The sequence below is a fragment of the Fringilla coelebs genome, assembly GCF_963513975.1.
Source record: "Fringilla coelebs genome assembly, chromosome: 1".
Taxonomy (NCBI): domain Eukaryota; kingdom Metazoa; phylum Chordata; class Aves; order Passeriformes; family Fringillidae; genus Fringilla; species Fringilla coelebs.
In genome coordinates, this window is record NC_140028.1 from 41372274 (window position 1) to 41386159 (window position 13886).

At 38.9% G+C, this 13886-nt stretch overlaps 1 protein-coding gene across 2 annotated transcripts in view; it reads left to right on the plus strand.

Annotated features, from left to right (window-relative positions):
- Positions 1-12462, plus strand: part of ST18 (ST18 C2H2C-type zinc finger transcription factor) — a gene marked incomplete at both ends in the record, with an annotated part of 163959 nt that extends 151497 nt beyond the window's left edge. For both annotated transcript variants that reach the window (XM_084209842.1, XM_084209841.1), the window contains 7 exons: positions 4014-4076; positions 4172-4252; positions 5287-5508; positions 7520-7608; positions 9083-9186; positions 11359-11502; positions 12322-12462. In XM_084209842.1, the coding sequence (XP_084065968.1) occupies positions 4014-4076; positions 4172-4252; positions 5287-5508; positions 7520-7608; positions 9083-9186; positions 11359-11502; positions 12322-12462 (844 nt within the window). The remainder of the gene's footprint in view (positions 1-4013; positions 4077-4171; positions 4253-5286; positions 5509-7519; positions 7609-9082; positions 9187-11358; positions 11503-12321) is intronic.
- Between the last annotated feature and the right edge of the window lie 1424 nt (positions 12463-13886).

Genomic DNA, 13886 nt, shown 5'->3' on the forward strand with positions numbered 1-13886 from the left:
TAGGCAGCTGTCCAAAGCAGTTTGCAAAGCCAGTAGGTAAACTGGCACACTGGCACAATGCTGCATTTTTTGACATCTCTGATACTCAAAGGTATAAAATTTATGTTTAGTTTGTTTTAAAAAGAGCAGAACGGTTAGCAAGGAACTGGCTTGCAAAAATGCTGACAAATTTGAAGTCATTTGCTGAGTCATATATATTTGTCCCTGCTTTTATTGGCTTTCTGCCATACAAAGACACTCACACAAATATTTTGAATAGTTGCTCCTCATGCATCACCCCCCCGCCCCATTCATGTGTGAATAAGTAAATTTGCATACCAATATGGTTATTTTTCCACTAAAGCTTCTAGAGTTTTGGTCATGCCATAAGGAAAGAGGAGCAACAGCATATGACTTAAATGACAAACTGCACACTGTACGCCATGTATAATAAGTGAGTTGTGAAAGACAAAGTCAAAGTTCATGGACATTTCACAGACAGAAATATGTTGCATAACGCAGTTAGCATTTAATTTCAATTAACTAGAAAAAGAGCAAAAATCAAAATCTGTTCACAGACAATTTGCAAAAGGAAAAAAGGCTAAATAAAATTATTTTTCACAAATGTACCACCTTAATTTAGGTTCTTGCAAACGTAGTTCAGGTGATATTTTGAACAAAAGTTTGCTTCTGTCTAAATTAAATCTTTTTCCAAAATGCTGCAATTGTGCTTGTTCTGGTATAGTGATAGCAATAGTTAATTGTAGCATTGCTGTGTGAGCAGAGGGCATAAATGCTCATAGAATCAGGCCAGGAAAGTACCCTCATGTAGTTAGGCATGAATATGAAAAAGCTGTGTATTTTTTCCAAATGTTATTCATGTTTAATTTGCCAGAATCAAGATAAGATTTTGGCTTTAATTATGAAACTCTATGCCAGCAAAGATACAAGGCTTCCATGTGATCCACAGTTTGGAAATAAGGGGGATCTGCTCAGAAAGTGGGCCTGTGACTCAATTCAAGAAAATTTCTATATGAGATTCTTGCTGCTCAGAACAATCTGAGGTGGTCAATTTAAAACATAAGTTTGATGATGACTCAGATTTGAAAGCTAAAAGGGATAATTGTGGTTGATATCCTATTTAATCCAAGAGCTTGCTTATCTAGCCTTAAATAATTTTAAATGCATACTTTAGAGAGGTATTTACTTACATTTCAGAAACTTTTAGGAATAGGTGGTCAGTCCTACCCTTAGACTCATTTTTGCAGTGGTTAAATGTCAATTTTTGGGAGAGATTGTAGCACTTTTTCTACATGGGTTCCACATAAAACATTGATGCTGATTTGTACTGAGTAATACTGCCTTCCATAGGCGGTATAACAATTTCAGAAAATGGTTTTCTCAGCTGACCTCTATGGGTTTGCCTTGACTACAGGTCATATCCAATACCTCTGGTGAGCTTTTGAGGGAGAAAATGTACCAGAAATGCTCCTAAAATTGCAGCTCAGTGTTTAAATTTTACATGTAGTTGTAGTTCATTTTCCTAAAGAAAAAGCAATCTTGTTGTTGGAGAAAGGGAAAAATAGGAGGTACTCAATGCCCATTTGCAAGAATTTATATGTGAAATCGCTGAGAGATTTATTTTTGAATAACAGATTTGGAAGAATTGTACAAGAACTTGTAACCTACACCCACCTGAGGGTTGACATCTCTTAATTTGATGTCCTGAGACCTCTGGCCCTTCGATGTAAATCTTATTTTCTTGGCTCTGCACAGGAATTGATTATAGAGGATGACTCCCTGAGCTGGGGCACCAGTCCAAACACCACTTAAAAGCTGATGAAATTCCCCAGCTTTACTAATTGAAAGGCAATAGATTTTTGGTGTATTTTGTGTTCTGGAATTTCACAACCCATACAAAGATATAACCAATATTTAGAAAACCCAACCCAGTGGCCAAGATTAAAAGTCTTGCTAATGAAGCTTTTTACTTATTTGTCAGTCGCCCATCTGAAATATCCTTTTACAGTTTCATTAGTTCTGACAATATTTCAGCCTGAAATCTTCAGTGACCTCCAGAATAGCTTGGACTCCAATTGAGTTGGAAATCTGTCTGCTGCCAGAAGTGGTAACTACAGATGGGGTGATACAAAATTTAGTTCAGTGTCCTTTCTAAGTATATTCACAACTCCCAGACTTTTCGATCTGAATGTCTCACCCAAAGAGCTTTTCTTGAATTAAAGTCCACCTCCGGTCTATGCAGGGAGCCCTTCCATCTGTGATCATCAGATAAAACAAGTAGCCAAAATTAATTTCCTTAGTTTTTGGCAGGTGTTCTGGATTTACTTGTGAGCTTTCACACTCTCCAGACATCTGCCCTTGCTGCCTGCTCCACATGACATTGTGCCCAGTCCCTGTCCCACACTTAAACAGGTCAACATTTAGTTCTACACAGTCAAGCATGTCCAGGCACTCTGCAAACCCCCACCTTTACCTTTGCTGTCAGTGTGAGGCAATTCATTCCACCAAAAAAATAGTTCACTAAGTGTCATCATGAAATGTTTTGATATTATATTAAAAAAACCCACCCCTTTCTTGATTCGAAATAATGCTGAATTTTGTTTGAATAAATGCATAAATTTGCTCATGTCCAAAAGAAGTCAGATTTTTGACAAATTAATTGTTCACAGAAAACTAGTTTGAAATATTCTGTGAAGAGATGCACCTGCACTCTCAGATGTGCTATTACCATTATATTTGTAGGTGTTTTCCATGGCAGCCTACCAATGACAAGATGAAATCACGAATCTCTAACTCAGGAAAGATTCAGTAACAACTGGGACCTTTAAGAACATATTGAACCTTGCAACTTTCCTTAATGGTTCAGTACAATGTTATTTGGCACAACTCCTTATGTAATTCTGATACTCTGTAAAAATAATAGCATTTCAAAGTCCCTCAGGGTTGCTTAGTATAAGAACTTTGTGTTGTGTAATACAGAAACATAGAAAAGGCTGGCATAAATTCTAAGGCAAATGTTTTTTGGTGCTGCTTTGTTTGCTGAGGTATGTTAATATTCTCTGAAAAAACCTCAAACCAAACCACTCCACAGATATACAACAGCCTTAAATAAAAAAAATAAAAAAGAAAAATTAAAGAAAAAAGAAAATCTCTGTACTTCTGAGATGGGAGGTGTTACCAATGAGGTCCTGCTCCAAACCCCACAGAAGTGAGTGGAAAGACCTACTGACCCAAGGCAGCTTTTGGGGCACAGCAAGCAAGAAGTCCACCCTGCCAGACTGCTGGCAAAAGCACAGTAACCAGCAGACTTTTTTCTTTCTACTCTATGGATGTTTCAGTATTAAAAATTCATACTTAAAAAGGCTTGTTTGTCTCACATACACAGAGCAACCCCTTAACTATGAGAAATAAGCATAATCCAATTGCTCAGCTGAACACCCAACTGAATCTCAAGCAAGAAAGAGATGGTCCTGTGTTATGCTTACAGTGCTAGAATACACAAATTATTAAATTCAAATTCTGGCTACCGTCTACTGGTGGCCAAGAGTAAAACTGCTTCTCTGCTTTTATTTCCCTTTCTGTAAATACTGGCAAAGTGCTTATTTGTATCTCTACCTGAAAACATCATACCAATAATAAACAAACACATAATAGCAAATTTACAGATAGATCTATATCAAACTGGTTTTTTCTTCTCTTTGTAATGTTGATTCTGTACAAGGAAAAATGTTTGATGCAAACATTGATACAAAGTAAATAAATCAACACATCATATACAATATATTTCACATTCCATATTAAAACTCTGCTATTTAAAAAAAAAAAAAAAAACCTCCCCCAAAAAAGGGACTCTGCTTATTTAAGGAAAAAAACCAAAACAGCGAAAGGTAGGTTTAGTTATTCAGCAAAAGCTCTGCTGTTCTTTCTTCCCCTCTAGACAAAATATAGATTGTGCACATTATTTACTCTGCATGTTTGTGACCATATTTTGTAATTTCTATATTATTCCATAGGTGCCCAACACCTGGCTGTGACGGCTCTGGCCACGTGACAGGGAACTATGCATCCCACAGAAGGTAACAACCTTCACATCTCATGGGGCTGCAGTGCTCAGGGCTCTCGGCTGGCAGCAGCAGAAAGAGGTGGCTCTTATTCTGTGTGCTTCTTTCAGCTTGTCTGGCTGTCCTCGTGCCAGGAAAGGAGGTATCAAAGTCACTCCTACCAAGGAAGAAAAAGAAGACCCTGAACTTAAGTGAGTACAGAAGCAGGGGTCCACCACCAGTGGAGGGGGGAATATGGCCTGGGAGAGTTCAGGACTTGAGGAACAATAGGGAGATGCCCCAGTTAATCTCAACCATGTGAAAATAGTGCCCAGATCTGGAACCAAACCAAGTGTTTCTGTTTATTGTGGAGTTGGTGGAGTCCATCACCTAGGAGACTGAACAGTGAGGAAGGATCGCTGCATCTGCTTGTATTGCTCCAATTATTTTAAAGAGTGCTACGCCAATGGGTTGAAAAATTTGGCAAAATGAAGGAAAATTATTACTGACTGAGGTGAAACATGTCAGCTAATTAAATCAGAGTGACACCTTAAAAATATGTTCCAGAGAACTTAAATATCTGTAAGTCTCATATCTTTTCTGTATCTATGAATGAAAATTTCACTTAAAGTGAAAACTGGAAACTCAGTAGAGATTCACTACATTCCTGGCTTGAATGCACATTCCATTAAAATTTGTAAATGATAACTGCCAGAATATAAAAGTGAAGACTTAGTTGTAGGGAATATTGTCTTAATACTTGTTAATTATATATGCAAAGCTGCATAACACTGACAGAACAGCACAAAAAATTCCCTCTCCTTTCTTTGCAAGTATTTGCATGAGATTCCATGCAAGTTTTCCAGTTACAGGAACTCACCCTCTTCTTCACACCAGAAACCCAGATAGAAAGGAGACAATGTTGACTTTCCATACAGTTGAAGAAACGTGATTTTTTGCCCATGATAGAAGTTCAATTTTCTTTTCCAGTAAAATACTATCTAAATGAATGTCTTATTTCCTTAGTCTCTACAGCTGTATTTTAAATTGCCTTATTTTAAGATCAGCTGAACCACCGTAACCCAGCTTGACAAGAGTTGGATACTCTGGTACAGTGTGCCAACAGGGACCAAGTCTTACTCCATTCTGGCAAAGGCAGCCAGAATGATTTTCTCGGGATTTTTTGAGAATGCCTTTGCCTGCTCTCTCCAGTGAAAATGAGGGTTCTTTTGCTGTGTTTCTGTAGATGCCCAGTGATAGGCTGTGATGGCCAAGGTCACATATCAGGTAAATACACTTCTCATCGCACTGCTTCTGGTTGTCCTTTGGCTGCCAAGAGACAGAAGGAGAGTCCTGTCAATGGGTCTTCGCTATCCTGGAAACTGAACAAACAGGAGCTGCCACACTGTCCTTTGCCAGGCTGCAACGGGCTGGGTCATGTTAATAATGTTTTTGTCACCCACAGAAGGTATAACTTTGTGTTTTCTCTTTTCATTTTTCCTTAACATTCCACTCTGAATTGGCAACATGTGAGTTTAGAGTCAGAATAAACTGTACTAAAGTCATTTGAGTAATAACAGTGCAGGTAAAGTAATACAAAACAGAATTAATTTGAGAGCCTTAAATTTTACGTCTTTTTCTATGTTCCCATTGAGGCATGACTTTCCAAGGTGTTCAGATTAGTGCAGTGTCTATGCATTTTAAAATTAAGTAGAGCTCTTTCGTAGGGATATATGGAGTTGTATGTCTGCATATCTTCCAAAGAAAAGAGAAATATCACCACAAAATGTCACCAGAAAAGCTTTAGCCAAGAGTCACTCATTTCATCTTTCTACCAGTGGAAAAGTTATACTCATAAACTTTGTATTTAAGCAGCTAAAGCTACACAAATTAAAAACAATAAGCATGCAGCTCTTATATGGATTAAAAAAGTTCGGAGTTACAACAATCTTACAAAGAAAATTATCCTTGCAGAGAAGAAGTCACACATATAACTAACAAAAATAAATACCATCTATCACTGTGAAAAATAATCTGACCATATTGAATTAAAAGTAAGCAAAGAGTGTGATTGGCAAGTTTGGTTTTCTGTCTTTAACAGTACTTAAGTCTACATTCTCTGTCTCCTTTGCTTTCTTCCTAACACTTTGAGCCAACTTCTCTGAAACAAGAAATGCCCATGGCCATTTGAATAAATTCAGTCAGAGTCCATCCTAATTTTATTTCCTACATCCCATCTAAAAGTCTTTTCATTGGGACACTACTGTAAATTGTGGCTAATTAAGCAAGCAGTAAAAACTGTGTTTTAGCTGGTAGCAATTCATAGTACAGATGATTCCTGTCCTGAGTGAGACTGGGTCACTCTCAAGATCACATTAGTTAAAAAGACGTAGAGAATATAACTTTGCTTGATATCCTTTCCTAGGACGTTAGAAACCTAACAAGTAACTCACGGCTTTCAAACAATCTCTCAGTTAGCTATCTGCTCTGGGCAGAGATAATAAGCAGGAATTTAGAACTGAAGAAGTAGCATCTTTCTCTATAGCTTTTAGCCAAGCTAATGAAAACTTAGGTTTTGCTGTTTTGTTGGGGTTTTTTTGTTTGTTTTTCTATATGGAAATACCATGTCTGTTAGGATTCTCTTTTTAAAAAAATTTTACACACACACCCACACACACCCACATATTAACCATTTTCTTGTGGAACAAAATTTTCCCTCTCTCCTTACTCAGAAACACCTAAAAACAAATCCTGCTGCCAGTTCTTCAGCATATGGGTATTTCTTCTTTGTTATTTATAAAGATAGTATTAAGACAGTGCAATTCCTCTTAGCCCTTTAGTGGGCTATAAAAATTGCCTCAGATAATTACCAGCTGATGAAATTGTAAGCTTTGAAATAGCAAAATGTAATTTAATGTGAACAGTGGTTAAAAAGCAAACTGACTATATAATGGAACCATTCAAAAAAGCTATTACAGCCAATAGGGTATATATAGAGTTATTATTGTATTGATCATTATTATGTATCAACAAAGTGATACAATAATTGGGCACTGTGGACATCATCCCATTAACTAATTTTTTTTAGGATAGTAAACTTGCCATTTTAAATACCATCCTCTCCTCTCCTTTGGAGCACAATCCCTTGATAAAAACAGTTTATAAGTGTTTGAATTTAAAGAATTCTGTATATGCATCTTCATATAGCTTAACAGTAGCTGCTACTGCAATTTTGATTATTTTGAAATATGCTTAAGAGTTGTTTACTCATAGATTGAGATTTCTGTGCCAGTTTTCAAGCTGGAATATACAGCTAAATGACTCTTTATGAGTTTTGTCATTCCCTGAAGCCAGGCTATAATGGAGATACTGATGTGACCTTAGGTACAGAGGTCTGTCCAAGTGCATGATAATATTGCCTGAAAGGATTGTTGCCATTTTCAAGTGGGTGCTAATGTTTTTTTTCCTATCTGTTTCAGCCTGTCTGGTTGTCCTCTGAATGCACAAACCATAAAAAAGGGCAAAATTTCGGAAGAATTAATGACTATCAAGCTTAAAGCAAGTGGCGGTAAGGAAATCTGTAAAAAATGATGACATTTATTTAGATAGAAGGGCCCTGACTCCCATTTACACTTGTGCCCCTTCATGCCATTCTGGCATTAATTCTCAGTACTTTGTCTCTAGCAATAAAAAATTGTGACTAACAAAAAATATTTGCATGAGAGATTGTAAAATTATTCTCATTTACATCGATAACTGAACATTGAGGATATGCTCTTGTTCCAGAGCATTATTTTTTTATTTGGGTATCCTTTCAATAGTCTTTTAATTAATAAACAATTAGTTTCAGATCAGGAGGATTTAGCTGTCTGAATAATAAGGTACGAAGGGAGAAATATTGTGGGCAGAAATTGACTCATCTCTCTAACTTCATTCCTACATGGTTTAGTATCCATGCAGTGCTTGTGCAATTTAGCTAACCTAAGTGCAAAGCAATAATTACCAAAGAGTTGCAGGGGGAAATGTGTAGGAGTCTCCCTTCTTATACAATGTGCTTTAGCAAGTTGGGCATTGAGCCAGGATTCAGGAAATTTAGTCTTTAGCCTCCAACTGCTGAGGAAAACGGTTGCATTACTGCTTACAGATTTCCCATGCTGGCTCCCCAGTAGACTCAGTTCTAGGCTTTAAAGCAGTAACAACAATGGCACAAATCTCCAGGCAGAGTTGGGCTCAGAGTGATACTAAGCAGAAACAGGCACATGCATTTGCCAGCAGCTGCTAAAGCTCAGTATTTTTCAGGATAAGGCTTTCATTAAAGAACTGAAGATTTTTTACTTTGCTATCTAACTTGTGGGGATGAAAAAGACTGGCTTCCTTATTTTTTTTTTCCCCTTGTAATACTTGTTAGCTTTCTGAAAATTTCACCCTTTCCTGTAATTTAAACGTCACTATTTATCAGCTGTAACTAAAGCTGTGCTTATGGAAGTTATTCAGCACAGGAGCTTGCCCCCACAGAGATTCTTGTAAAATCAGAAACAGGTACAGATGAGTGAACAATTATAATACTAGCAAAGTTGTTGCCCTGGTGTATTTCCTGAAAAAGAAGTATTGCTGTTGCATTCCTTTTGAAACAAAACAAAACAAAAAAACCCCAACCCAAACCAAACCTAACAAACAAAAACTCCCCACACCAAAGCAACATAAAAATCTTCTCATGTATTATGATAAACTTTCCTCCTTCTTGGCAATTTTTCCTTTCTGTACCCTCCAGCTTGTAGTTGCATGATGCAGTGAAAAAAAAAGAAAAAGCGAAAAAGTTAGGACTAAGATAACCCCATTTATGTTTCAGCTCATATAAATGTTTAATAGGAAGGAAAGAATTTTGACAGTAAAATCAAAATAAAAGACAATATAAGGATCAATCATTTGTTGAAAAGCTTATTTTGCTAAGGTTAGGTAATCAGGTAATGCAGCTGGTTACTCATACATCCATTTATATGTGGACACCCTAAACTGATGTTGTTATTTTCAACTATTTACAGGTATTGAGAGTGATGAAGAAATAAGACACTTGGATGAAGAAATAAAAGAGCTGAATGAATCCAATCTTAAAATTGAAGCCGACATGATGAAACTTCAAACTCAGGTATGCCATAAATGTGAAACCTTTTCCTATGCTATGCTAAAGCATGATAAATAAATGCTATGTAAATGCTATGTTTAAAAATAGGTAGTCTCCTCTGCACTTCCTTTACCAAGCTATTCTTTTTTGTTGTTTTCTGTAAATGAGCAGCAGGTATTGTCTTAAAGATCTGGTTAATGACAAATTCAGGACAGTTTGTAGCTAATCTTAGCAAGCAGACATGAAAAATACTTACCAAACAAAACATCCATTTTCCATTGTTGACCAAACATCTGCTTACCAAACCAGGGAGGTCCCATGACTTGAGTTTTTAGGGATGATAATTCCTCTTACAAACCCACTCCAAGTCTTAATGAGAGTTGAATTTAATGGGTTCTTATGCGTACCTAAGAAAATTTTCCTAGTTTAGCTCACCCACTTTCAATTATTCAAATAGTTAGAATTTTGCCTCCAGGCAACAGCTGGTAAGGAATGTATACCTTTTGTTAGATGGTGTAGCAGAGGATTTTGATGGGAGTTACGCAAAAGAGTCATTCTCTTTCATTATTTTGTTTACTGGAGAGATTAAATTTTCTTCAATGTGCTGATAGTGGCTCTATGGAGTGAGCCGTACAGCTTCATCCCTTCAGACTCCTGTATACACCTGGAAGATAACCTGGGCAGATTGGGTAAAAGCACGAGCAGAAGCTTCAGAATTTTCAGAATAAGAGTGAAATAAAATTAAATTTGTGAACTGAATATAGATCCAAACTGATCTAAACCAAACTGAGTGTAACCATACCCCCCTCTATTTGCACCACATTAGAATGGGCAGCGTTGAGTCCTGCTGTTTTTGCAATAACTGCTGAGTGTATGGTCTAAACAAGGTAGAAGCCTGTGCCACCTGTGCTGGATCTAAACAATCTAGCTGCACACCACAGCAGTTGTGGGAATATCCTGCCCAAACTGCACTGCAGGGGGCTGTGCTCACTGTCTCAGGACACTTGGTTCTCTCTGGTGGTCGCTGTGCATGGAGATTGCCCAGTTTATGCAGTTTTGTGCAGGGAGTTTCTTCTCCCTGGACTTTCTCCCTGGTGAAGGCAGCTTGACCAGCAAAGCCTGAATTGAGCTACAGCAGAAGCCATAAATCTCCTACCTCCTTTTACTCTACCCCAGCCAGGTGTTAGGGGTTGTAGTGGATGAGAGGTTTCTCACCCTGGGGAGCTTTGCTATGTGGCTGTGCATGAGCAAAAGAAATAAAGTGGCCACAAACAGGAGGCAATTAAGTAGTGCAAAGAGGTGCATGCTAATAAGGAAGGGTGGGCATGACAATTGTGGGTATGACTGCACTGGTCAGTGCCTTGTGGAGCTGTGGTGGGGCACAGGGATGGCAGCCCTTGGTTCTGCCCTGCTGAGCTTCTGCTCCCAGGACAAGGAGCAGGGCAAGAGGGAACCAGACCCTGCCATTGCTGGCTTTGTTTTTACAGCCCTGCTTTTGACATCTAAGCTTTCAGATCTGAGTATATCCCAGGGCTTTCACTTCAAAAAGATACCATTTTTTTCTACCTTTACTGCTTTTCCCTGCCTTTTCCAAAACCCTCCTTGCCATTCTGTTAGTCAGAGACCATCTTTGCAATACAGTGCTCAGCCTCTCAGTTTCCTTTCCACTCTATTTTTTTCTCATTGTTCCCAGCACCAGGCCTGCTGCTAATCCCAGCCAGCCCAGAGCTCACCCAGGGGCAGGGCGGGAAAGCAGCACAACAGCTAATACCCAATACCCGTGCCCTTGCTATTGTGGTCGAGCAGCAGGGATGCTGTAAGAACAGGACAGCAATGAAAACATCAACCTCCTTTCTCCTTCCCTCCGCCAGCCCTGAGGCCACACTCCACCCCACTGACCCTCCTCTCCAAGCTCAATTCCCTCCTCCCACTCGGGGGCATTCTCTAGTGCCTCGCTGCCACAAGGTTTCTCCATGAACCAGCAGCAAAGTCCCTCATTTCAGAGCAAATACAACCTCTCCTTTGCTCTGAATGTTCTGTGGAGAAGTTGCATCTCTCCTAAAAAAAAGCAGAGCTAGTTTCAGATTCATCATGGCCTCTCTCGTAATCACCCAGCTGATATTTTGGGTTCAAACTGCAGTAACAATTCTGCCAAGGGTTTGTCTGTCTGTGTTTGTGCCTGCCTGTCTCTTTTAGATCACATCTATGGAGAGCAATTTGAAAACAATAGAAGAGGAGAACAAACTCATAGAGCAGAACAACGAGAGCCTGTTGAAGGAGTTAGCTGGCTTAAGCCAAGCCCTTATCTCCAGTCTCGCTGACATTCAGCTGCCACAGATGGTAAGCCCACAGCCAGCAGGATAGCACCTTCTTTTGAGACTGCCTTGCCAGCACTTGAAGCAGATGAGCAAGCTCAGGGACTGGCAGGAGCACTGGAGCTGCATTAGCAGAGAGCACTTTTAGGCTGATTTGCTTTGCAGAGCTGCAGGATCACGAAGTCTGTGTGGTCGTAGGTGCAGTTGTTTTCAGGTATGAGCCAGCCCTGGTATCTCTGCCCTGTACCACACCATGCAGAGCAGGCTTTTCCCTCAAGCCTCCCTGTCTGAACACCCACCCTGCACAAAGAGTGAAACCTTCACTCTCGTGAGAATCCTCATTTGACTTAGCTCCCAGATCAAAACTATAACCTGTTTCATACAGATGGTTTTTCTGGAGACAACCAAGCTCCATCTTCTCAAGAATATCACATCTTCCTTTCAAACAAAGGGCAAATCCACAGAGGTACAGAGGTTTCCAGTCCCCTTTCCAAATGTCAAGAGTGCCACTGGAAGATTAAGAAAGGACACTTAGGGGGAATGCCAGTCACAATCCCCGTGACAAATAGGCCACAAAAAAAAAAAGAAAAATAAAAGGGGTTACACTAACCATAATACCATAATATCTCCAACTCCTTTTCTTGTTTGGAGAGAACATGGATTCCCCAGAACGTGCAACTCCTGTAATTTCCACAACCCTTCCATTAATTTGGATGGCTGCCCTGTTCATGACTTCTCCCCAGTTGCCATATTGCTCCTTTGGCATGCTTTGGGGTTGGGTGTTTGGGTTTTTTCGGCCTTAATTTTACCTCCTACAATTATAATCTGTTTTGTCTCCATTTAGGGGCCAATCAGTGAGCAGAATTTCGAAGCATATGTAAATACACTCACAGACATGTACAGCAATCTGGAACGGGACTATTCCCCCGAATGCAAAGCTCTGCTGGAAAGTATCAAACAGGCAGTGAAGGGCATCCATGTGTAGGATGTGAAAGCTGCTGGGCAACAGAAATTACTTAACAGCAGTAAACTCCAGATGGATCTGTTAGGAGTTCATGTACTGCTAAAGGGTGTAGGTTGCCATGCTGCATTTACAATTGCAACATTGCACTAATTTTTTCCCAGCTGACATAAAAAAAGAATAAAATCACAACAGACTATTTGTATTAACAGCAATGCACTCTGTTAGTATATTGTATTTATTTCAGTACAATTTCTTTTTTTTTCTTCTTTTGCACTCAGTTTTTGTAAAGTGAATGTAAAAAGTGTGTGTGACTATTTTTTATATTTTTTATTTATTTCTAATCAAAGAGTTGGTTTTTTTATCTTTTAACAGCATTTTTGCGGCCTGCCATATTTTTACAAATGTGTTTATTAATTTATTTTCCAATGGGATTTTAAATAGACTGAAAGCTATACTGTAAATTAAATAACTTGCTGGGTTTGTACAGGAAGAAAAAAAAAAAACCTATGAAAGTAACAAATGACTGAACCGTGGTTCTAGTTTTATTTTCCTCACATCCTGCTTTTTTATAATGGCTTTGTATCAGAAATGGGTTTGCAGTAACATGAGATGTGAAGATGCATGGAATGAGAAGATAAATGGTGCCCACTAGTGGGGAACTTGGGCTCTTAAAAGCACAGTATGCTGGAAAACAGTGTGTTAAAGAATATGTTAGCAATAATGAAATATAGCAATCAGCAAAGCACTTGACTTGGCTGTGTGATTTAGCCTATGAGAATGATTATTTAAAATGTTTCAAGAGAACTTCAGATTTATTTTACCACTGCAGCTTTCGTTCAGAGTTAGCTCATGGAGGGAAATGACAATTATCTCTAAACAAGAAGGGTAATTAGGTAGGTACTGGTACTTTTTTAGTATGAGACGTCGAGGTTTTGAGCAAGTGACCAGTATTTGCAATGGATTTGGATTGAAAAAAAGCAAACACATCCCAAGCTAAAGGCTTTGTACATAATGAGTCGAACACATCTCCCCTGAAATGGCATTTAATACTGGTTTGAAGGTAAGGGCAGCTGAGAAGGCAGCAGTCTGTCTGGAGGGCAGCAACACCCCTCTGGCAGCACGGTGGTCGCTTGTCCCTTTGAATGACTGGTAGCAACACCGTGACTGGTTTCTCCCATCCTTCTTCACTAAGACTAGGCTGATAATGAATTTGTCACCAGTCTTCTGGTAGGGTCCCAAGTGCTACAGAGCAGACAGACAGGCGGAGGTGTGGACAGACGAGCACTTGCACAGAGGTATCCGGTTAGCCTGGGTGTGGAACTTCTGAATCCGTCAGAAACTAGCGGTTGCTATAACAGAGGCAATGTCTATTTCAGGGATTGTAAGTAATTAAGCATTGTTTCAGAAGTTTTTTTTATATTTATTTTTTTTAAGAAAAAGGTATA